A 23,504-nucleotide genomic window follows, 5' to 3' on the forward strand; every position below is an offset into this window, starting at 1 on the left:
AAATCCATCTAAGATCTCCCCCACCTCCTCCAGCTCTACACATAGATTACCATTCTGATCTTCCAGAGGACTAGTTTTGTCTCTTGCTATCCTTTTACTCTTAATATGCCTGTAGCAGCCCTTATGATTCTCCTTCACCTTATCTGCTAGAGCAACCTCATGTCTTCTCTTAACACTCCTGATTTCCTTCTTAAGTATTCTCTTGCATTTCTTATGCTACTCAAGTATCTTATTTGTCCCTGCTTGCCTATACCTGCTACGTACCTCCTTATTCTTAAACAGGGCCTCAATAACTCTCAAAAATCCAGGTCTCCCCTGTTATTCTTGCTTATTATTTTGACTGAAACATACAAACACTGCACTCTCAAAATTTCACTTTTGAAGATCTATCATTTACCAAGTACACCTTTGCCAGAAAACAATCTATCCAAATCCATACTTGCCAGATTCTTTCTGATACCATCAAAATTGGGCTTTCTCCAATTTAGAATCTCTACTAGTCCATGAGCCAGTAGGATTGGCCAGTACCACCTGAGGGGAATAATGCTCAAAGTGATTTTTGGAAAGGTATACATCTCGAGAGTTAGAAAATATGTGATAGCATTGCAACATTGCACATTGCGGTAGCTTTATGTGTGCTCTCATGTATTTTATAACATTACCCTAAAATAAGCATTTCTGAAAAGTGGCCAATATAAAGTGCAACATATATATTCAACCTAGTGGTATTTTGTCATCAGTGATCCTTCAACATTGAAATTCGTCACAATGATAGCTGAGTTTAAGCACTTTTCATCAAATGTTATAAAATTCTACATTGAAAACTATGTCATTGGTGGCACTCGCAGTACAGTGCCCAATTTTAGTAGAGTGAATAATTTAATTTTTAGAAAATTTGTCTGTTGTTTATTTTGGAAAAGTCAATAAAAACCCTAGGACTCATATACTGACATGGATTTGTAGAGAATTTATTCAGGAATTCAAATAAGTAATCACTTTTTGTATACATTCCATATTAACATCAGTACAGCAGAAAATGTTACCCCACCCCCCAAAAGATAAAAAACCTCATTTGGAGAGATTTCTGGAGTTTTATCAATGTTGTGATATTTTCCATATTGTTGTATCAAATCAAAACAATCTTAGGCTTTTGTCTTAGCATATAGAATTACAGTACAATAATTCAAATGTGGGGTTCCACACGGCCATGACCTAGGCCCATTTGGTTGTAAAATGAATATATTTAATCAAAGACTGCTTTCCATACTTTCATAACCTATTAATAATTATAATAATTTTCCAAGTCTTCCACATCTTCATCTGAACTTTCCCCACTCTCTGAGGTGGATGCCTGGTTCTCACAGTCTGCCAGTCTACACATGTCAGTACACCTGAGGCCATTTGCAACACACTTACATCTTGGGAGTGAACATTTTTTTGGACAGTTACAGGTCAGTAGATCCAGGACGGCATCAGGTGTTGACTGGCCTTCCATCCAGTGCACCACCGGCTGTTCAGCCTCTTCTTCTCACTCCATCTTCCATCCTCTGCCAACAGGGCTTGGCACATGTGGGTCCTTCTCCAAACATCTTCTCCATATACCAGCTGGTATTTGGCTCGTTGTGCATGTTTTGTTAAGCAGTCCTTGCATGGTGGGAGTTGATGACTTTCGATTTCACCTTTTTTGGCACAGAAAAGGTGATACCTGAGCTCATTGACCTTGGTGGTCGATGCTTTTGGGGCATACAGGAGACATGTAAATGCCTCCAGTTTGTCCATCAGTTCTGGGGAGAGGTCCCATTCCTGACCCAACTCTAAGAATGTGTCCTGAGTTTCCCTGTTGATGGTCAGAAGTTTTAGGGCACTTGTCTTCCCTTTGCCTGCAAAAGCAATTACAGTGTCACATCATGTATATGCGTGCAATCCGATGAGAGCCCTACAAAACTCTATGCCAACAGTGGCAGCAACCTTCCTGATGTCTACAAGCCTTGTACAGGTTCTAGTGCCACACTTCTGGAACAATGGGGCCTCCTCAATCTTGTCACAAAGTGCTAAAGACATAAGGCCATTGTGTCTTCTGAGCAGATCACTACAGATTGGTATCCCTCTCTTGTGGCATGGGCAGCATGGAGAAGTAGGCGGCCATCTGCTTCTTGTTGACACTGAAGAGCTGACACCGCCTCACTGTCTCGAGATGTGATTCTGTAACATTTGTCATTCACAGTTGCATACAGAATCTTCTCCTGTAGCTTTGCTCTGTACTCCATCTTCCTCCATTCATGGACTATGAAGCTAATGAAACTATTTTTGTTACTGACTTTGGTCAGGAAGCTCCTCAACTGCCTCACCATCTGTGTGCCTGTGATACCTTGCAACTCACGACCAGTCTCTTCACCCCGTAGAGATCTTACACTATTCTTGATAGAGTTCTCCTTGTATGTGTCGAACACAACATCTATTCTGCTACTCTGCCTGCCTTCCCTCAGAGCCAAACCCAGAATTGTTGTGGCAACATCTCTGAAAGTAACTTGATCACCTTTCACTCTTTGGACCAAATTCATTCCATCAACCACTGTAGCAGAGTTTCCTGGGAGTTGCTCTTCTACTGCTGCATTTTTCTGCAAGGTTGTGGCAAAAGTAGCTTTGTCTTTCACACAGCAAGCTACCACCACTGCAATGCTATCATATATTTTCTAGCACTAGGGGTGTATACCTTGCCAAAAATCACTATGAGAATTATTCCCCCCCAGATGGTACCAGTGGCCCATATTTGGGGTCCTGGCTCATGGACTATACGCAAGGATCAATAATTACCTTGAAACTAATGGCATTATGATCACCAGATACAAAGTGTTCCCCTGCACTAACATCTGTCACCTGCCCTGTCTCTTTCCATGATAGGGATACTAGAGAGAGTTCAATACAGGTGTCCCCCACTTTACAAATGCTCGCTTTAACAAAAGACCTACATTAGTAACCTGTTTTCGCATTACAAAGAGGATTTTCGCTTTATGAAAATTCTTCCCATATAAATTAATGGTTCTTTGCTTTATGCCATTTCGGCTTAAGAAAGGTTTCATAGGAACGGTCTACCTTTGTAAAGGGGGGGGGGGGGGAGACACCTGTACTGGATCGCACTCTCTCTAGTTGGGACTTCTATGTACTGATTAAGGAAACTTCCTTGAACATGTTTGACTAGCACAACCTTCTATCTCTTGCAACAGTCTGATCTCTCTACAAATTTGCTCCACTAAATCTCAGATTGTTGGGTGGTCTACAACATAAACCCATTACGATGGTCATATCTTTCTTATTCCTCAGTTCTACCCATAAAGACTCATTAGACAAACTCTCCAGTCTGTCCTGACTGAACAGACTGGAGACTTAGATGGTGACATTTTCCATCTAGTAATGCCAGCCCACCAACCCCCCCATCACTCCCACTGTATCACATCTAAGACAATGAAACCTGTGTTGCCAATCCTGCCTCTCCTGCAACCAAGTCTCACTAATGACTATAATGTCACAATTATACATGTTGATCCATGCCCAAAGCTCATCTGCCTTATCTACCACACTCCTTGCATTGAAATATACACAGCTCAGAACATTCGTCCCACCATGCTCAACATTTTGATTACTGTCCTTATACATAGGCTTAACTTCTTTCTCTACAACCTCTCCACTATCTGCCTTGGCACTCTGGTTCCCATCCCCCATTATTCCAAAGGAATAACATTCCTCTGTAACTGTCACAGTAAACAACTGGATGGAATCTGTCCTCAACAGCTCTATCAGCCTGCATTTACCAATTACTCGTTCTACCTTTACTACTTTACATTACATTGAAGTTAAATATTTTACCCTCTGACGCAGCTCATTGGAATAGGTCGCTGGCTGCTGTGCTCTGAGTTTTGTACTTTCTGGCATCTTATTATTAACCCTGAGTATGATTGTAACTAAAGAATGGATGAAGGGAAAAGCATCTTTGAATTAGTGTCCTATCATGTTTTTCTGTTCCACCTTTGTTTGAGTTCTACCCCCATAAAACACTGTAGTTAAGCAAGAACAATTTTATTGACAATAAAATCTGATGCAACTTATACAATTCCCAAACTGTATGATGAAGGACTGATGGCAAAAAATTTGGTGCTCAAAGGCCTTTTTGAAAACCATTCATTAATACCGATTTACAAAATGTTACTATATCTCATGTAAACCAGATTTTAATTTGCTCACAAAACATTTCTGTAAATTCATATGAACAAAGTATGTTGGCAACAACATCAAATAATGTAAACTTTACCAATAATTCTGCTTGACTAAATGTTTCTTTTCATTCTCCCTCTACTACGTAATTAGCTTTTGTCATTGAACACTGGCAATAGTATTTTAGCTAATGAAAATAGAGACACCTACTGGAGTTAAGCAGGAAATAATAGTTTTAAATAAATGTTACTTCACTTATTATATTTATATCAATAATTCAGTGTTAATCACAGTTACTACTAAATTCACAAGACCAATTTACTAAATTGGTACTATATTTCAAAGTTACTATTATTTGAAGACTAATAACATCATGGAATTATAACTCAAATTTATTGCAGTTCAACAAGGTATCAGTATTCTTTATACAGTGGTTATTTTAATAATCTAGTAATACAAAGAGTTGGAGTAATTATTTAGGCAATGTGAATTCCAATTTAAAATGGCAGTTTGACAATTTGCTGCTGGAGAATAGCTGCATGGAAATGAACCGTTAACAATTAAGAAAACGTCCGTTTTTGTTTCAGCTTGGAATGATGCCCTCGTGCCCGCCCTTCCTTCCTAGAGAATGAAAATCTTTAACCCAGAGGCAAGTGAAACCATGTTGAGAGATGAAACAAATTTTCTTAACAAGGAGTCACAAAGAAAACTGAGGTACGTTTCAATCTTTTTATGACACTTGAACTATCTTTTCCTGACGTGTTTGTAGACTTCTAATCTATTTAATGCTAACTAAAATAAATCTCAGAAAGATTTGGAACAAGACTTCAGATGTTAGAACTTGCAGGAAGTCTGATAAACTTGTTTATCCTGGGGATGTGGAGAAAATTAAGTGAAAATCTTGAAAAGATGGCAATGTGCACTGCTCAGGAAAGACATGCATAACGTAAACCCTGGAAGTTGGATCCAACTGCAGTACATGCGCTTTTTTTTTTAAATGCAAAGTGGCATTTTGTGCCATGATTGAGTTGGTAATTACTTCTGGGTGCAATTGACCCATGTATGCATGGCTGACCTTTCAATCTTACTGACATCACAGATCACATAGCACACACATCCATCACTCCTGATTGAAGTTGGAGGTACTGGAGGCTTTCGCTGTTCACTCACAGAATAGCTAGAGCACATCACACTTGGGGTCTGCAAATGGCCTGCATTGTCATACTGATGTCTGCATACACCATATTCCTGCCCTATTGTCACAAAAGGCCCCTACTAAGATTCCTAGGATTCTCCAATATCAGCACAATCAGAGCCAAGTCTTAAAACCAATAGCAAGGCTGGACTCAGCCTTTTATCCATGTCATTAACGAGTCTCACATGTGTATTAAACATCTGCATTAGTAAAATTCAATGTATGTGTTTGGTAGATCACCTGATAGCAAGCTGGAAAAATCATGACATTATTTTTCTTGGGAATAGAAGGCTGGTTATGTATACATATGAACATCAGGTGGTAAATGTCGGCATGAAATTTACAGTAGCCTTTTGCTTTCAACACCAATAATTTCTCATTAGCTGCCTGCCTTGCACAAAACTAATGTAACTCTTGAAGCCCTGGTAGTTCATGTAACAAATCCACTGGCAAATTTTCTAATATACAAAGCAGCATATTGTATAGTACTATGGTAAGAAAGCAACTCATTATTTGTACATCTTAATAAAGGGAATAAAAGCACAACTTCTAATTGTATTCTGGGAAGAAATTAAATACAAATTATTTTATCATTTACAAATGTAAGTTTCTTTAATGAAGGAGAACACATATGCTCTCAGGGATTTCCCATTACTGATAAAAATGTTTTTTAATTTGGGTGTACACAATTCAAATGAAAGACCATAAGCATAATAGACTTGCTTAGATATTTGTAATGCTGCAGAATGAAAAAGCTATGAAACAGAGTTAATTTCCATCACTGAAAAAGCAGCAAAGCCCAAGAGCAGATGTACTCAGAACGTGTTTCAGAACCATTACCATAATTAATCTCTCAAAATACCATTATATTTTAATGACCCTGTTAGTAAATAAGTTTGTAAATTGGAAAAGGACTTAATCTTCCGAGGACAAGTTTTACACACTTGCAACATGCATAGGGCACCTACCCCACAGAAAATATATGTGTATATCCCCTCACAGCCTGTTGATAATGCAAGTACGAGTCTTCTTGGTTTCCAATAACTACACTTCATAATTTTCAAAATGACATACTAATGACTAATTAAATACTAATCCTAGCTGCGAATGTTTGCTTCAGAAACTGGATTTTACACATAATTTAGGTGAATTATACTTTTTGCAGTGGATGAGAAAAGGCATGCCATTTTTCTCTCCCACGTTCTATATTAGTCTGCTTTTGAGCACTCATTGTAGAAATCCAGTGAAAACACATGCCTGCAAAATTTAATCAGACCATGTAATCATAAGACACAGAAGCAGAATTTGTCCATTTAGTCCATGTGTTTGCTTTGTCACTTGATCGTGGCTGATTTATTTTTCCCTCTCAAATCCACTCTCCTGCATCTGCTCGTAACCTTTGATGCCCTTATTAATCAAGAAACCATCAACCTTCACTTTAAATATACACAATGACTTATCCTTCACAGCCATGTGTGGCAATGAATCCCACAGACTCAACTTCCTCTGGCTAAAGAAATTCCTCCTTATCTCTATGTCATAAGGCAGGTGTTGAATCAGAACTCAACTGCAGGACACAGACATCGGAGTCCCAGAAACAGGACTAGACAGAACCCAAGGACGGGACGGGATGCAGTCAAGACAAGGGAAGCAGGACCAGGATGAGGGACTTGGAACAAGGAGCCTGGGATTGACTCCAAGCCCGAGACTGGAGAAGGACCCAGAACCTGGGTCTTGTCTTAGGCTCAGACCCCCAAACCCAGGCGAGGCTTGGCTAGGGACTTGCAGTCTTGAGGCTTGGGTCAAGGCTTGGGGTCTTGAGGCTGGAGCTAGGGGCAGACTAGGAACTTTAAGTCAACATGGAGCCAGGATTTATCCTCCAACAAGCTGGGACTCATCTTTAACAGGACACTGACATGAGACAGGACAGTACACAGACATAGAGCCAGGGCTTATCCACCGACAAGCCGGGACTCATCTATAACTCCACACCAAGGTGGGGCAGGACCATCCATCAGTTAACGGCAGAACAGCCTGACCTACCCAACAGAGGCAAAGACAAGACAGACTCCCCCCACAGGGAAACAGCAGAACAGCCTGACTTACCCCACAGAGGCAAGGACAGGAAGAGACAAACACCAAAGAACAACAGACAGTTCCACCTCTGCATCAGGGTAGCTCCAAGTAACCATTACAGCCAGCAGCCTTGGCTGGCTACAGAAACAACCAGATCCCTACCTAGCTCAGAGTGGCTGATGGCCACCCTGCTGGCCCAGGAAACAGCTGAATCCCTACCACAATGACCGCTGCAACTACTGCCAGCAAGGCTCCCAGAAGCCATGGTTCTCCAACACAGCCCCAAGGATGGCAAGAGTCCATTCTAGCCTTCCACCAGCCATCTGTGCCATGAGTCTCTCAACAAGATAACCACCCCCCACACTCAATACCAGGGCCACTTATATTCCCAGTTCCAATATGAGCCTCAGGTGTTTCTAGTTAAGTCCAACCGCAGCAAGGGACCGCCGGAAAACCCGGAGTCCGCGGACCGGACCACGGACTTCAGACTGAACCACCACACTCTATTCTAAAAGGTTGTCCTTGTATTCTGAGGCTTTGCATTCTGGCCCTAGACTCACCCAGTATTGGAAATATCCTGACCACATCCACTCTAGACTCAATATTGAGCAGGTTTCAATAACCTCTGCCCCCCCCCCACTTTTACAAACTCTTATGCGTAGGTTTCAGTGAGATCTCCTTCCCCTCTCCCCACCCCATTCAGCTACACTCTATTGCGTGGATTTCCTGCAGGTGCTCTCGCTTTCTTTCACAGTCCAAAGACGTACCATTTGGTCGTTTAATTGGTCATTGTAAATTGTCCGGTGATTAGGCTAGGATTAAATCGAGGGATTACTGGTCAGCATGACTGGAAGGGCTGGCAGGGCCTTTTCTATGTTGTATCTCAATAACATCTATCATAAATTAAAAAAATGCAGGCTCAGAGCCAGCAAACACTTCTCATAGGCTAACTCTTTTCCAGCATTATTCCAGTAAACCTCCTGTGGACCCTCTCTAATGCCAGCACATCCTTTCTTAGATATAGAATCTAGAACATTGGAAACAACCCTGCACAATACAGGGCCTTTGGTCTATAATGTGTCCCAACCTTTTAACCTACACTAAGATCAATCTAGCCCTTCCCTCCTGCATAGCCCTCCTTTTTTCTATCATCTATGTGCAAATCTAAGGTTTCTGAAATATCCCCAGCATATTTTCCTCTACCAACACCCTTGGCAGGGTCTTCCACACACACATCAATCTGTGTAAAAATCTTACCTCTGACATGCCCCTGATACTTTCATCCAATCATATTAAAATTATGTTCCCTCATATTAGCCATTTCCACACTGGGGGAAAAAATTTGGCTGTCCACATGATTTATGCCTCTTATCATCTTGGACACCTCTATCAAATTGCCTTTCATTCTCCACTTGAAAAGGAAAACCCCTAGTTTGCTCAGGGTCCTCATATGACATGATAGCTAATCCAGGCAGCATCCTGGTATATCTCCTCTGCACTCTCTCTCGATCTTCTGGATCCTTCCTATAATGGCGTGACCAGAACTGAACACAATACTATTCTAAGTGTTGTCTAACCTGCTTTTTACTAAGCTGCAACAGTACCTCGCGGCTCTTGAACACAATCCCACGACTGAAGGCGGCTAACACATCATAAGCCTTCTTAACAACCCTATCAATCTGCATAGCAACTTTGAGGGATTTATGATGTGGACCCCAAGATCCTTCTTTTCCTCCACACTGCAAACATTCCTGCCATTAACCCTGTATACTGACTTCAAACTTGACCCTCCAAATTTAATCTCCTCGACGCTAAACGAATGTTTCTCTTCTATCCTTGTTCAATCCAGCCCTCACTCAAGTCATCCTTTTCTTCACAAACCTGTAGAAAACCATGGAGTTTTCCTTCATCCAACTCGCCAAAGTCTTCTTGTGCCCCCTTCTAGCTCTGCTAAGTCCATTCTTCAACTCCTTCCTGCTACCTTGTAACTCTCGAGCCCTGTCTGATAGTTACTTCATAAACCTTCACCACACTTTTCCAGGTTGACCTCAACCTGCCACTTCTCAGTCTAGCTCTGCTTCCTACAAAAATGTTCTACATTATCTGCAGTACTACCAACCTTTGTGTCATCTGCAAACTTACTAACCCACTCTTCCATTTCCTTATCTAAGCAACACGCACAAAATGTTGGAGGAACTCAGCAGGCCAGGCAGCATCTATGGAAAAGAGTAAACAGTCAATGTTTCGAGCTGAGACCCTTCATCAGGACTGAAGAAAAAAGTTGAGAAGTCAGAGTAAGAAGGTGGGGGAGGGGAGGAAGAAATACAAGGTGGTAGGTGATAAGTGAAATTGAGAGGGGGGAGTGGTGAAGTAAAGAGTTGGGAAGCCGATTGGTGAACGAGATAAAGGGCTAGTGAAGGGGGAATCTGATAGGAGAGGAAAGCCATGGAAGAAAGGGAAGAGGGAGGAACATGAGGGAGGAGATGGGCAGGAAAGGTGATAAGGTGAGAGAGGAAAATGGGAATGGGGATGGAGAGGGTGGTGGACAGGGGGTGCCGTTACCGGAAATTTGAGAAATCAATGTTCATGCCATCAGACGGAATATAAGGTGTTGCTCCTCCATCCTAAGTGTGGCTTCATCGCACAGAGGAAGCCTTGGTTTGACACTTCCTCATCCAAGTCATTTATAAAAATCAAAAACGAGAAGTGATCCCAGAATAAGTCCCTGTGGAACAGTGCTGGCCTCTGGCCTCCAGTCAGAACACCCTTCATCTACTGCTTCTATGCTCAAGCCAATTCTGAATTCACACAACCATGTTTCCCTGGAACCGATGCCTCGTGACTTTCTGAATGAGTGTCCCATGGGGAACCTTATCAAATGCTTTACTAAAATCCATATACACCACATCCACTTCTCTACCTTCATCAATGTCCTTGATCAGACTATGCTTCTCCAAACTCAAATAAATCCTGTCTCTAAAAATCTTCTCCAAAAGTTTTCCAACCAGTGATATAAGACTCACTGGTCTATAATTCCAGGATTATCCCCATTAGCTTTTTTGAACAAACAAATAATACTTGCATCCTCAAATCTTATGGTGCTACTCATGTGACCAGTAAAGACGCTAATATCATCGCCAAAGGTGCAGCAATCTCTTTCTTTGCTTCCTGTAGTAACCTGGGGTATTATCTACTCTAATGAGTTTCTAAAATTCCAGCACATTCTCCTTCGTAATGTCAAAATCTTCTGTTTTACATTCTCCTCCCGACTAGATGTTCCACATCTGATTCCTTCCCCTATGAACCTTTCTCTGCCTCAAAGAGACAATTCTTTCCACAGCCCCACGCGAGTGATTCCAAAACATCCTCCATGTTTCCATTAGCCAGGTTCATTGCCTACAACTAGATTCAGTTTGTCCTCTCTCTAGTAGCTTGTCCAATACTGTGACAGGAACCCTTCCTCAACACACCTAATAAATTCTGCCTCATCTAAACCTTTTGCAAAAAGGAAACACCAAACAATATTAGGAAAGTTGAAGTCACCCATGACAATAACGCTGTTATTTTTGCACCTTTTCAAAAGCTGCCTCCCGATCTGCTCCATGGTGTCTCTGTTACTAGTGGGGTTGGCTGTACAATAAACCCAATAGAGCAATTGCTCCTTTCCTGTTTCTGAATTCCACCCAGACTGACTCCACCCAGTAGATGATCCCTCATGACATCCTTTCTTACTGTAGCTGCATTACTGACCCTGGTTAGTAATACGACTCCCCCACCACTTTTACCTTACTCCCTGTCTACTTTGAAACATCTAAACTCAGGAACATCCAACAGCCAATCCTGCCCCTAGTGACAGCCAAATCTCTGTAATGGGCACAATATCAAAGTTCTATCTACTGATCCATGCTCTTAAGTTCATCACTCTTGTTCCTGATACTTCTCGCGTTTATGCCATATGGGACCCAAAGCTGCTCATGATACTCCAAGTGTGGTCTGAGCAATGCTTGCTTTTATATTCTAGTCCTCTCAAAATGAATGCCAACATTGCATTTGCCTTTCTTATTACCGACTCAGGCTGAGAGTAAGCCTTTAGGGAATCCTACACTCAGGCTTCCAAGTCCCTTTGCACCTATGATTTCTTAATCCAGCACCTTCAGCAGGTAAAGTAGACAGAAGGAACATATTCTATTACAGTTTTCTTTTGAAACCTCTCCCACTGAAACTATATCACTTTTCTTCAATTTGGAAATGCCCTGGAGAATCAATCTTTCACTGTAGTCATGCATGGCTGCTGGGCATTTTAAAAATATAATTAAGCATTTTTAACTTTTTGTGGGCCTGAATGAGAAGCACTGTAGTGAAGGAAAATTTGTATCTAAGTTTGAAAGATCAAAGATGTGAAATTAGAGAAGTAAGCCTTGTTTGAAAAAGGACTGTACATGTTCATCACCCTGACACAGTGGTGTCAAGAAAACAACCTCTCCCTCAATGTCGCAAAAACAAAGGATCTCGTTGTGGACTACAGGAGGAGTGAAGACTGGCTAACCCCTATTGACATCAATGGATTTGGGGTTGTGAGGGTGAACAGCTTCAAGTTCCTCAGCATAAACATCACCAAGGATCTCATGTGGACTGTACATACTGGCTGTGTGATGAGAGAAGCACAACAGCACCTCTTTTACCTCAGACCTTTGAAGAAGTTCGGCATGAGTCCCCAAATCCTAAGGACTTTCTGTTGTTCAGTTGTTAAGTTGAGTCTGACTCTTCATGACCTTACAGACTCCTGCACACCAAGCCTTCTTGTTGGAAACTGCCTCTGTAAGATCCCCCAAGGTCATACACAATGTCTAAATAATATTATCTACCTACCATAGCCTCTGTTGTCCTCTCCTTCTTTGACCTTCTGTTTTACCTAACATGAGGGTCTTCTCCAAGGAATCCTGTCTTCTCATGATGTGGCCAAAATATTTGAGCTTTTACCTCAAAATCAAGCCTCCTAGTGAGCAGTCTGGCTGTATTTCTTCAAATACTGACATTGGATCTTCTTGCTGTCCAGTGAACTCTTAACACTTTCCTCCAGCATCCAAGTTCAAAGGCGTCGATTCTTTTGTATTCAGCCTGTTATGCCCGCAGCCCCCTCCTTTGTGAGAATTGCAAGAGCACTCTTGGGTTGGGTCAAGGGACCCAGGAAATGAGGGAGAGACGTGCAAATTGCTTCGTTCCCCGGCGATGTAAAGTCACGGGACATTGGCCATTGTCTCTTGGAGACACGTTTGTGGATTGCGATGCTATGCTACATGACAGCCCTCGGACAAAGTGGGCTGGGTGAAGGGGAGAGATTGCATCATCCCCCCAACCTGATTGACATCTACAACCCTGCAAGTCAGAATAAAAGAGGGGCTGTAGGAACAGCCCCCTCAGAGGCACCAGAAGACACGTTAGCGATCCCATAATAGCGGGCAGCCATTTGAAGGAAGCCACGTGCGTTCGGTTCCCTTGCCTGGGAGCCAGTGGCGGGTACCACAGAAATGATTTTCTTGAACTAACAACGGGGAACCAACTCCCCGACTCAACGGTTTGGCCGCATCAAAAGACCCGGGCAAGTTTCTTTTCTCACAAATCTCTCTCTCCAACAAGTGAAAACCCAGCGGTCCCCAAAGGCTGAAGCCTGCAGGAACTGAGTGACTTTTATATTTCCATCGGACAATATACTATCCCCTAGACAAACGATAGAGCTATTTCTTATTGATGATTATTACTATACCCGCGCTTTTAGATTGAGTAGTGATGACGTATATTATCTGAATGTTTGTATTAACCTTATTTTTGTGCCCCTTTATAAATAAAGACTTTTAAAAATAGTACCATCAGACTTCAACGGACCTCTCTATCTTTGCTGGTAAGTGACCCAGTTACGGGGTACGTAACAAGCCTTACTAATAGTCCATCTCTCACAGCCATACATCACAACTGGAAATACCATAGACTTGACTATACGGATCTCCATAGACAATGTTGTGTCTCTGCTCTTCAGTATTTTTTCTAAATTTGCCACTACTGCCCTCCCCAGAAGTAAGCATCGCTACCACCGATAGAAATCCTTGAACCGAGGAAGACAAAATCCGTTACTTCTTCCATTTCCTTTCTATTTATTACCACAGAATTAATAGGACTGGTTAAGTCCTATATATCCCAATTCCCAAGAAGGGAAATGTAAATGAATTTTCAAATTATCGATCAATTTCACTAAAGAACTTTCTACAGGGGCACAATTGAGAGCATCGTGACTGTCTGCATTACTGCCTGGTATGGGAACTGTACCTTGCTTAATCACAGGACTCTGCAGAGACTGGTGCGGATAGCCCAATGCATCTATAGATGTTAAATCCCACTATTCAGGACATTTACAAAGACAGGTGTGTAAAAAGGGCCCGAAAGATCATTGGGGACCCAAGTGACCCCAACCATAAACTGTTCCAGCTGCTACCCTCCGGGTACCGCAGCATAAAAGCCAGGACTAACAGGCTCCAGGACAGCTTCTTCCACCAGGCCATCAAACTGATTAATTCATGCTGACACAATTGTATTTCTATTCTATACTAACTATCCTGTTGTACATGCTATTTATTACAAATTACTATAAATTGTGCATTCCACAGTTAGACGGAGATGTAACATAAAGATTTTTACTCCTCATGTATATGAAGAATGTAGAAGGGGTGATTGATAAGTTTGTGGCCTAAGGTAGAAGGATTTAATTTTAGAAAACCTAGCACATTTATTTTTCAACATAGTCCCCTCCTACATTTACACACTTAGTCCAGTGGTCGTGGAGCATACGGATCTTGGACCTCCAGAAAGTGTCCACAGCGGGGGTGATTAATAAGCTTGTGGCCTAAGGTAGAAGGAGATGAGTTATTAACTTCAACCTTTCTGCATAATCACTCAAAGAGTTGAACTACATGTGCATGTAACGAGAGCTGTATAACTCATCTCCTGAATATATAATTTGTACAACAAGAGGACATGAGTTGAAAGTTAAGGGGCAAAAGTTTAGGGGTAACACAAGGGGAAATTTCTTTACTCAGAGAGTGGTAGCTGTGTGGAATGAGCTTCCAGTAGAAGTGGTTAGAGGAAGGTTCAAATTTGTCATTTAAAGTAAAATTGGATAGGTATATGGACAGGAAAGGAATGGAGGGTTATGGGTTGAGTGTAGGTTGTTAGGACTAGGTGAGAGTAAGCGTTTGGCACGGACTAGAGGGGCCAAGATGGCCTGTTTCCGTGCTGTAATTGTTATATAGTTATATATTTGTTTGCTACAGGTTGCCACAAAGCAACAAACCCAAAAGAGCCCAATTAAAGAATAAAAGACCAAACCCGATGCGCAAGAGAAAGAAAAACAACACAAAACATGCAAACAATCGAAGCAGACAACTTTCCGAACTAAATTGATCCCTCAGATCCAAACCCGAAAGCAGCATGGAGTATAGGCCCAAAGCCTCACTTATCAGTAAATCTTATTAGCAGGCATGGAGCATGACAGCTGGGGCTGTCTTCATAGTCTCAGCACCATGGAGAGAGGAGTGACCATCACGGAGAGTGGGAGAAATTGACTCTCACTTTTGATCCCGACATCCTGTCTTTTCAGTCTAACTAGGCCAGCTTTTAAATTGAACAAATGACGTTACAGCGAAAGGCTCTGGTGTCCTGGAGAGAAGAGTAAATATTGTGGAGCAAAATCAGCTCTTGCCTCCAATCTGGGTCAGTGTTTAAATTGTCTAAGCAGCAGATCATACCTCACAGTAGGACCTGGCTGCTACAAAGGGCTCTGGGCCTAGACCACGCCGCCCAGTGACTTGCCCCAGGCCCAGAGTTCACTGCCCAGCCCAGAGCCGCTCTCAAGCTCTTCAAATCAGCTCGGCACACAGAGCGATCCAACCTTGCACCAGGGCCAGTTGTACAGGCATCAGATCACCAATGCTCTGACCTCTCCTCTATGAATAACTCACTCCATCTGCATTGATTCATCAACACACCATCTCCGCTTGTCTCCCGAACCCACCTCACCATCGCTCACTCCCCGTGGCAATAATCGAACACAATTTACCTCAGATAAGGTGTTTTTAGTGATGTCTTTAGTCAAGTTTCTTGCCTTTTTAACTGCCAGTGAGCTGTTGCATACATCCAGTTGTGCTGTCTTAACCAGAGATCACATGAAACATGTCATATGAAATTTGAACATTCCAGGACTAACCTTGAGATTGTGGATCATAGGCTCTTGCCTATGGAGAAATCTCTCTTGGCATTACATTCTCTGACCACCACTTCCCAGTTCCAACTTGGCTTCATGTTGTCAAGGGAAAACTTGCCTCTCTATGTCTTCCAGCAGGATACTGAGCTTATTGGTTCTGAAACTGGGGGCCTGCTCCTTTGTTGCTGAAGAATATGTCTGGCAGCTCCTTGGAATCTTCCAGTGGTTTAGTTGTTACATCTATTTTAAGAGGCAAAGCTTTGGCATCAGTTAGTGCAGGGTCAGTTGTAAGTAGAGCAGTAATTGGTTGCCAATTGAAGCTTAGTGCACAATAATAGAGAAAATGATGTAAGTTGCTGATATTCATTTCGTGTGTAGACTACATATAAATAAGATAATGTAAATGTTTGGTATGAGTTGCTGTTTGCTTCTGTGTTCTATGTAACGCGCTGTAATGTTTCACTGCTAACGTAATGGTTTCTCGGTAGCAGCAGTGTTTGGGTCATGACTGGAGATAACAAGGCTTGGAATGTGCGGGGGCCCATCCAAAGAGAGAAATGTTGTTGTTTGTTGTGAGTTTGGAAGAGAGACTTTCGCGGTCTTTGGTCGGCGAGAGGAGAAGAAGGAAGACGTGTGTGGAGAGAGCTGGAAGACCACCGGGCGGAGTGGACTGGGAGGGTCCGAAGGTCGGCGACGCATGGAGGAGGTTGATGGTTGACAAATGGCCGTGTTTGTGAGCTCCAACGTGCGCTTTTGACTTTTCTCTTAAAATGGGCCCATTTTCTTTACTAACCTCATATTCAGATTAAGATTTATAAAGTTCAATCAGTTAATTGGATACGGTGCACTGTCTGATATTTTGTGGTTCGGATTTGTAACCGGGCAACACATCACGCAGCATCCACACGAACGAGATTTCTCATTTTGGCGGGGTCAGAATTCTTCCCCTAGACGAACGCGTGCTAGCCAAGCCTGAGGGTTACATCTATATGAAACAAGCAGAGGCTTTATGATTGTAGTCCTTCCTACTCTTCCTCTTTATTAATCATTATTCAGTATCTTTGCATTACTGGCAAAGCCTGTAACTATTGTTCATTGTGTTATCCATGGTGACGTGGTGATGAACAATCTTCTCGAACTGCTCTAGTCTTTCTGCTGAAGGGACTCCTACAACATGAGTTCACAAGTCTCTCGCTGAAACATCAACTATCCTTTACTTCCACAGATGCTGCCTGACCCAACAAGTTCCTCCAGCAGGTTCTTTTTTGTTCCTGATCCAAGTATCAGCAGTCTCTTGTGGCTCCCGCAACACTGTTCAGCAGAGAGTTCCAGGCTTTAGAACCAGTAACGATGAAGCACCAGCAACATATTTCCAAATCTGGACAGTGTCAGCTAGATTTAGAACACACAAATATTGTAGAGTTGTTCTTACCTTCTTGCTGATCGTGGTCTTCATCATGTAGGTTTGGGAGGTGCTGTAGGCATAGCTTAGACATGGCATACAGTACGTTGCAGTCACTGTGGCTGCAGTGTATGCCATGTCTGGAGGTGAAGAGCGTGAATTTTTGGATTGCCAATGAAGTTAGCTACTGCTGGATCTCACTCATCCTGGGAAATGGAGAATATTGCCAACTTCTTCCTTCCAGTTGGTGGAAAGGCTTTGGGTAGCTCATCCCATTTTCCAACCTCTGACCTGTTCTTGATGCTATGGTCCAGTTAATAGTAGAACACTGAGCAAGGGTAAAGACATTGCATGTTAAGAATAAGATATTGATTCTCTTTTTGGTATTGCTCATATTTGGCACTTTTATAGAATGAATGCTATTATGACATATCAGTCTTTGCTTGAAAGTTGGACCAATCTTACCACATGCAAACAAGGATGGGTTTATTTGCTGTGTTGTTAGAAACAGAACTGAACATCGTCAGTGAAACTCTTCACTTCAAAATTTGACGATGAAGCAAAAGTCCTTGATGAAACAACAGAAGATAATTGGGTACTGAGGAATTCTGGCAGTGATGCTCTGAGGCTGGGGTGATTAACCTCCAACAACCACAACCATCTTTGTATGTGCAGAGACAATCCTCATCATTCAATTGCTTTCCACCCAACGCTCCTTAACTTCCACTTTAACTACAATCGTAAGGCTTTAGCCTTTGAGGCTTCTGCGAAGAGAGGCTTCACTCGGAGAAAGCAAAGCTCAAGCTCTTCCATCTCTTCCTGATATCCGCTCAGCAAGGACAGGAGGGATGACAGGTAGGAGAGTAAAATGCTCCTCTTGCGGCATGTGGGAAGGCGCGGAGACCTCCAGTGTCCCTGACGACTACAGCTGCGAGAAGTGCATCCAGCAGCTGCTTCTTACAACCCGTGTTAAGGAGCTGGAGCTGAAACTGGATGAACTCCAGATCATTCAGGCAGCTGAAGGACATATAGAGAGATAGTTACAAGGAATATGATACAGGAAACTGGGTGACAGTCAGGAAGGGGAAAGGAGCTAAGCAGCCTATGCAGAGTGCCCCTGTGGCCATCCACCGCAACAACAGGTACACTATATCACTGTAGATGATACAGTTGGGGGGGAAACCTAACAGAGGAAAGTCACAGTGTTCAGGTCTCTGGAACTGAGTCTGCCTCTGTAATTCAGAAGGGAAGGAGAGAGAAGAGGCACACTGGTGATAGGGGATTTGTTAATTTGGGGAACAGAGGTTCTGCGGGTGAGAACAAGATTTTTGGATGATATGCTGCCTCCCAGGTCCCAGGGTCTGGGATATCTCGAATTGAGTCCTCAGCTTTCGTAAATGGGAGGGTGAATTGACAGAAGTTGTGGTCCTTGTAGGTACCAATGACATGGGTAGGATAAGTGATGAGGTTCTGCAGAGGGAGTTCAGGGAGTTAGGTGCTAAGTTAAAGGGCAGGACCTCCAGAGTGGTGTTCTCAGGATTACTACCCATGCCATGTGTTAGGGAGGCCAGAACTAGGAAGATTATACAGTTTAACATGTTAAACTATGTTTAACTATGGAGTTAGTGTAGGAGGGTGGGGCATAAGAATTTTAGATCATTGGGCTCTCTTCCAAGGAAGGTGGGATCTGTACAGAAGGGATGGTTTGCACCTGACCTGGAAGGAGACTAATAACCTAGTGGGAAGGTTTGTTAATACGATGTTTAAAGGAGAGTTGCATGGGGATGGGAAGCAGACTGGCAGTGGAGAGGCTGTGGAGGCAGATGTTGGTAAGACCTCAAACAAAGTTAGGAATCAAAAGGTTGAGCATGGTACAATTAGTGTCCTGGGCTGTCTATATTTCAATGCATTAAGTATTGTAGGAAAGGTGGATATTAGTGCTGAAGATGAGGGAGCTGGTTTACAAACAGAGGCAAGGTGTAGTGAGGAAAGGCTGTCGACAGGGCAAAATTGCAGTCAACAGGATGAGCTGCAATGTAAAACAGACAGAATTGAAAAGGGATAATACAGGACTGAAGGTGTTGTATCTTAATGTGTTCTGTACATGGAGTAAAGTAGATGAACTAGCAGCACGGGTGCAGATTGTCATGTATGATGTTGTAGGCATCAACATATCATAGCTGAAAGATTATAGCTGAGAGCGTTATGTCCAAGGATACACATTGTATTGAAAGGCTAGGCAGGATATCAGAGGAGGGCGCAATGCTCTGCTGGTAAAAAGTGAAATCTGATTATTGAAAAGAGGAGACACAGGGTCAGAAGGTGTTGAATCATTGTGTATAAAGTTCAAGAACTGGAAGGATAAAAAGACCCTGATGGGAGTGGTATACAGACCCCCAAACAGTATAAGGATGTGGTCCACAAATTACAATGTGAAATCGAAAATGCATGCCAAAGGTTAATGTTACAATAGTCAAGAGGGACTTCAATATGCAAGTAGATTGGGAAAATTAGGTTGGTGCTGGATTCCAGGAATGGGAATTTCTTGAGTGCCTACGAAATAGCTTTTTAGAGCAGCTTGTGGTTGAGCCTATTAGGTGATCAGCTATCCTGGATTGGGTGTTGTGTAATGAACAAAAATTGATTAGAGAGCTCAAGGTAAAAGAACCTTGAGGGGTAAGTGATCATAATATGATAGGATTCATCCTGAAATTTGAGGAGAAGAAGCTAAAGTCAGATGTATCAGCATTACATTGGAGTAAAGGGAATGACAGAGGCATGTGAGAGGTGTTGGCCAGAAATGATTGGAAAAGAAAACTGGCAGGGATGATGGCAAAGCAGCAATGGCTGGAAGTTCTGGAAACAGTTTGGAAGGCACAAGATATATACATCCCAAAGTGAAAGAAGTATCCTAAAGGCAAGATGACACAATGGTGTTTAACAGGAGAAGTCAAAGCCAACAGGAAAGCCAAAGAGAAGGCATATAATAGAGCAAAAATTAGTGAGAAGTTAGAGGATTGGGGATCTTTTAAAATCCAACAGAAGGCAACTAAAAAACCATTAAGATAAAGATGGAATGTGAAAGTAAACCAGCCAATAATATTAAAGAGGATACCAAAAGTTTCTTCAGATACATAAAGTGTACAAGAGAGGCGAGAGAGGATATCAGACCACTGGAAAATGATGCAGGAGAGGTAGTAATGGGGGATAACAAAACTGAATCAATATTTTGTATTAGTCTTCACCATGGAAGACACTAGCAGTTTGCTGGAAGTTCCAGGTGTCAGGGGGCATGCAGGGTATGAAGTTACCATAACTAGAGAGAAGGTTCAAGGGAAACTGAACAGTCTGAAGGTAGATGGGTCACCTGGACCAGATGGTGTACACGCCAGTGTTCTGAAAGAGGTGGCTGAAGAGATTGTGAAGGCATCTTTCAAGGATCACTAGGTTCTAGAATGGTTGCAGAAGACTGGAAAATTGCAAATGTCACATCACTCCTTAAGAAGGGAGAGAGGCAGGAGAAAGGGAACTATAGGCCTGTAAGTCTGAGTTGTCAGAGTTGATTATTAAGGGTACTTAGAAGCATGTGATAAAATAGGCCATAGTCAGCATGGTTTCTTCAAGGAAAAATCTCATGTGACAAATCTGTTGGAATACTTTGAAGAAATAACAAGCAGATAGACAAAGGAGAATCAGTTGATGTTGTGTACTTAGATTTTCAGAAAGTCTCTGACAAGGTGCCATACATAAAACTGCTTAACAAGCTGTGAACCCATGGTTTTACAGCAAAGATTCTAGCATGGATAAAGCAGTGCTGATTGGCAGGAGGCAGAGAGTGGGAATAAAGGGAGCCTTTTCTGGCTGGCTGCCAGTGACTAGTGGTGTTCCACTGGGGTCTGTGTTGGGACCATTTCTTTTTATATTATATATCAATGATTTGGTTGATGGAATTGATGCCTTTTTTCCAAAGTCTGCAGATGTAATGAAGATAAGCAGAGGGGCAGGTATTTTGGAGGAAGTACAGGCTATAGAATGACAGACAGATTAGGAGAATGGGCAAAGAAATGGTAAATAGAATACTGTACAGAGTCGGGAAGTGTATTGTCATGCACTTTGCTAGAAGAAATGAAAGGGTTAACTATTTTCTAAATGGGGAGAAAATACAGAAAACTGAGAGGCAAAGGGACTTGGGTGTCCTTATGCAGGATTTCCTAAAGGTTAATTTGCAGGTTAAGTCTTTAGTGAATAAGGCAAATGCTTTCATTTCAAGAGACTAGAATATAAAAGCAAGGGAGTAATATTGAAACTTTTTAAAACACTGGTGAGGCCTCACTTGGAGTATTGTGAGGTTTGGGCCCCTTATCTAAAAAAGGATGTGCTGATACTGGAGAGGGTTCAAAAGAGGTTCACAAAAATGATTCCAGGATTGAATGGTTTGTCGTATGAAGAGCGTCTGATGGCTTTGGGCCTGTATTCAGTGGAATTCAGAAAAATGAGGGGTGACCTCATTGAAACCTATCGAATGATGAACGGCCTTGATAGAGTGGATGTGGAGAGGATGTTTCCTATGGTGGTAGAGTCTAAGACCAGAGGACACAGCCTCAGAATAAAAGGGTGTCCTTTTAAAACAGAGATGAGGAGGAATTTCTTTAGCCAGAGACTGCTGTGGAATTCTTTGCCACAGGCAGTTGTGAAGATCAAGTCTTTATGTATATTTAAGGCAGGGTTGATAGATTCTTGATTGGTCAGGGTATGAAGGAATATGGGGAGAAGCAGGAGATTGGGGCTGAGAGGAAAATTGGATCAGCCATGATGAAATGGTGGCCAAACTCAATGGGCCAAATGGCCTAATTCTGCTCCTATATCTTATGTCCTTAATGCCACATTCAGTAAATTGCTGCCCTGATGCTAATGGGAATTTTTTGGATGAAAGTTGTACTGAAGTCCACAGCAGAGTGATCTTGGCAAATCCCAGACTATGTATAAGTGAACATGTTGTTAGTAAGTGGTGCTTCACTGCACAGTTGATGACGCCTTCAATCAATTTGCTAACGATTGAGAGAAAATGATGGAGTGGCAATCAATCAGATTGGATTTGTTTTGCCTTTTGAAAACAGGGCATAATTGCCTGGTAAATTGCAGTATTTTAACTGTACTGAAACAGCTTCCATTAAAGCCTATTGAAGTTAGTATTTGACTGAGGGGCTTATAATTTGATTCAAGCAATTACCTTTTGTACCAAAAGTCTCCCAAAGCAAAGCAGGTAATGATGCAAATGACCATTAATTCAGTTCTTCCTCTGAAAAAGATTTATAATCAAAAGCATCATTTTCTCAAGAAGGAGCATTTTTTATTAGAATCTAGAGAATAAATGTGCTGGAACACCACTATTATCCATTGTCAAAATACTTCTTCACAGAACTCCAAAAAATCAAGATGAGAAAAAGGTGGCAATTGCCACTGCATTACAGACTCTAGCCACGTTTTTGGATTGTAACCGGAAGATTTTAATGAATAGTTAATTAAATACCATCGACCTATAGACAGAAACTTGTCGTGTCTATCACATTTCCTCTATTCCATTTGCCGTGTCAGTTTCTTTTGCCCTATAATTCCATAAACCAGCATTTCTGTATTCTGGTCTACAAGTACAAAGTGCATGCAGCTCATTTTAGACCCTTTCTCCATTTACTAGCTAAATGTCAAGCATGAACCTGATTACACAACCCACACAGACCATCAGCACAATCATGTTTACTTGTGAGATATGATATACTGTATGAACAGCTGTGTTCCCATTTCCACTGCAGTACTAGTTCTCAAGGAATTTAAATATAGCCTTTCATTGTGTTTGTCCATATGAAAGCAGGAGATCTAAGTAAACATTGGACATTTATTTTGTATCATTGGCTTTGATATCAATTTCTAATTTTAGATCATTTAGCAAACGGGGAGGTAAAACGAAAGGTACGAAACATTAGTGAGAGTAAATTTGTTTGAATGATCATAAGGGAACTGGAGAAAAACAAAATCTATTAAAAGATATTAACATTTATACTGCCCACACAGAATAACTTGATGGGCTTTATGAAATTAAACTTTTTTTTAATATAGTGTTTTGGCATCTTAATAGTAGTGGGCTTGATATTTGCCACCTTGGCAAGTGCAAACATAATGATTGCAAAGTTTGGCTCCTTATTGCTTCTGATTTGGCTGTTACGGATGTTTAATTAGTCACAGTATGGTGACCAATTTGTGCATGCACATTTCTAGGCTTGAATGAGCTGGCCATCACATAGTGAATGGCAAAAAAATACACGTTGTATTGGGCATTGATACATTCACACAAAATTTTTTTGCCATCTGGACTT

The 23,504-nt window shown here is 41.9% G+C and overlaps 1 protein-coding gene across 1 annotated transcript in view; it reads left to right on the forward strand.

The window, feature by feature from the left end:
• Positions 1-4,851: 4,851 nt before the first annotated feature.
• s100p (S100 calcium binding protein P) overlaps positions 4,852-23,504 on the forward strand; it is a 44,226-nt gene continuing 25,573 nt past the window's right edge. The window contains exon 1 of the mRNA XM_073038717.1: positions 4,852-4,923. Coding sequence (XP_072894818.1) covers positions 4,871-4,923 — 53 coding nt within the window. The 5' untranslated portion in view covers positions 4,852-4,870. The remainder of the gene's footprint in view (positions 4,924-23,504) is intronic.

This window comes from Hemitrygon akajei, chromosome 3 (genome assembly GCF_048418815.1).
Source record: "Hemitrygon akajei chromosome 3, sHemAka1.3, whole genome shotgun sequence".
Taxonomy (NCBI): domain Eukaryota; kingdom Metazoa; phylum Chordata; class Chondrichthyes; order Myliobatiformes; family Dasyatidae; genus Hemitrygon; species Hemitrygon akajei.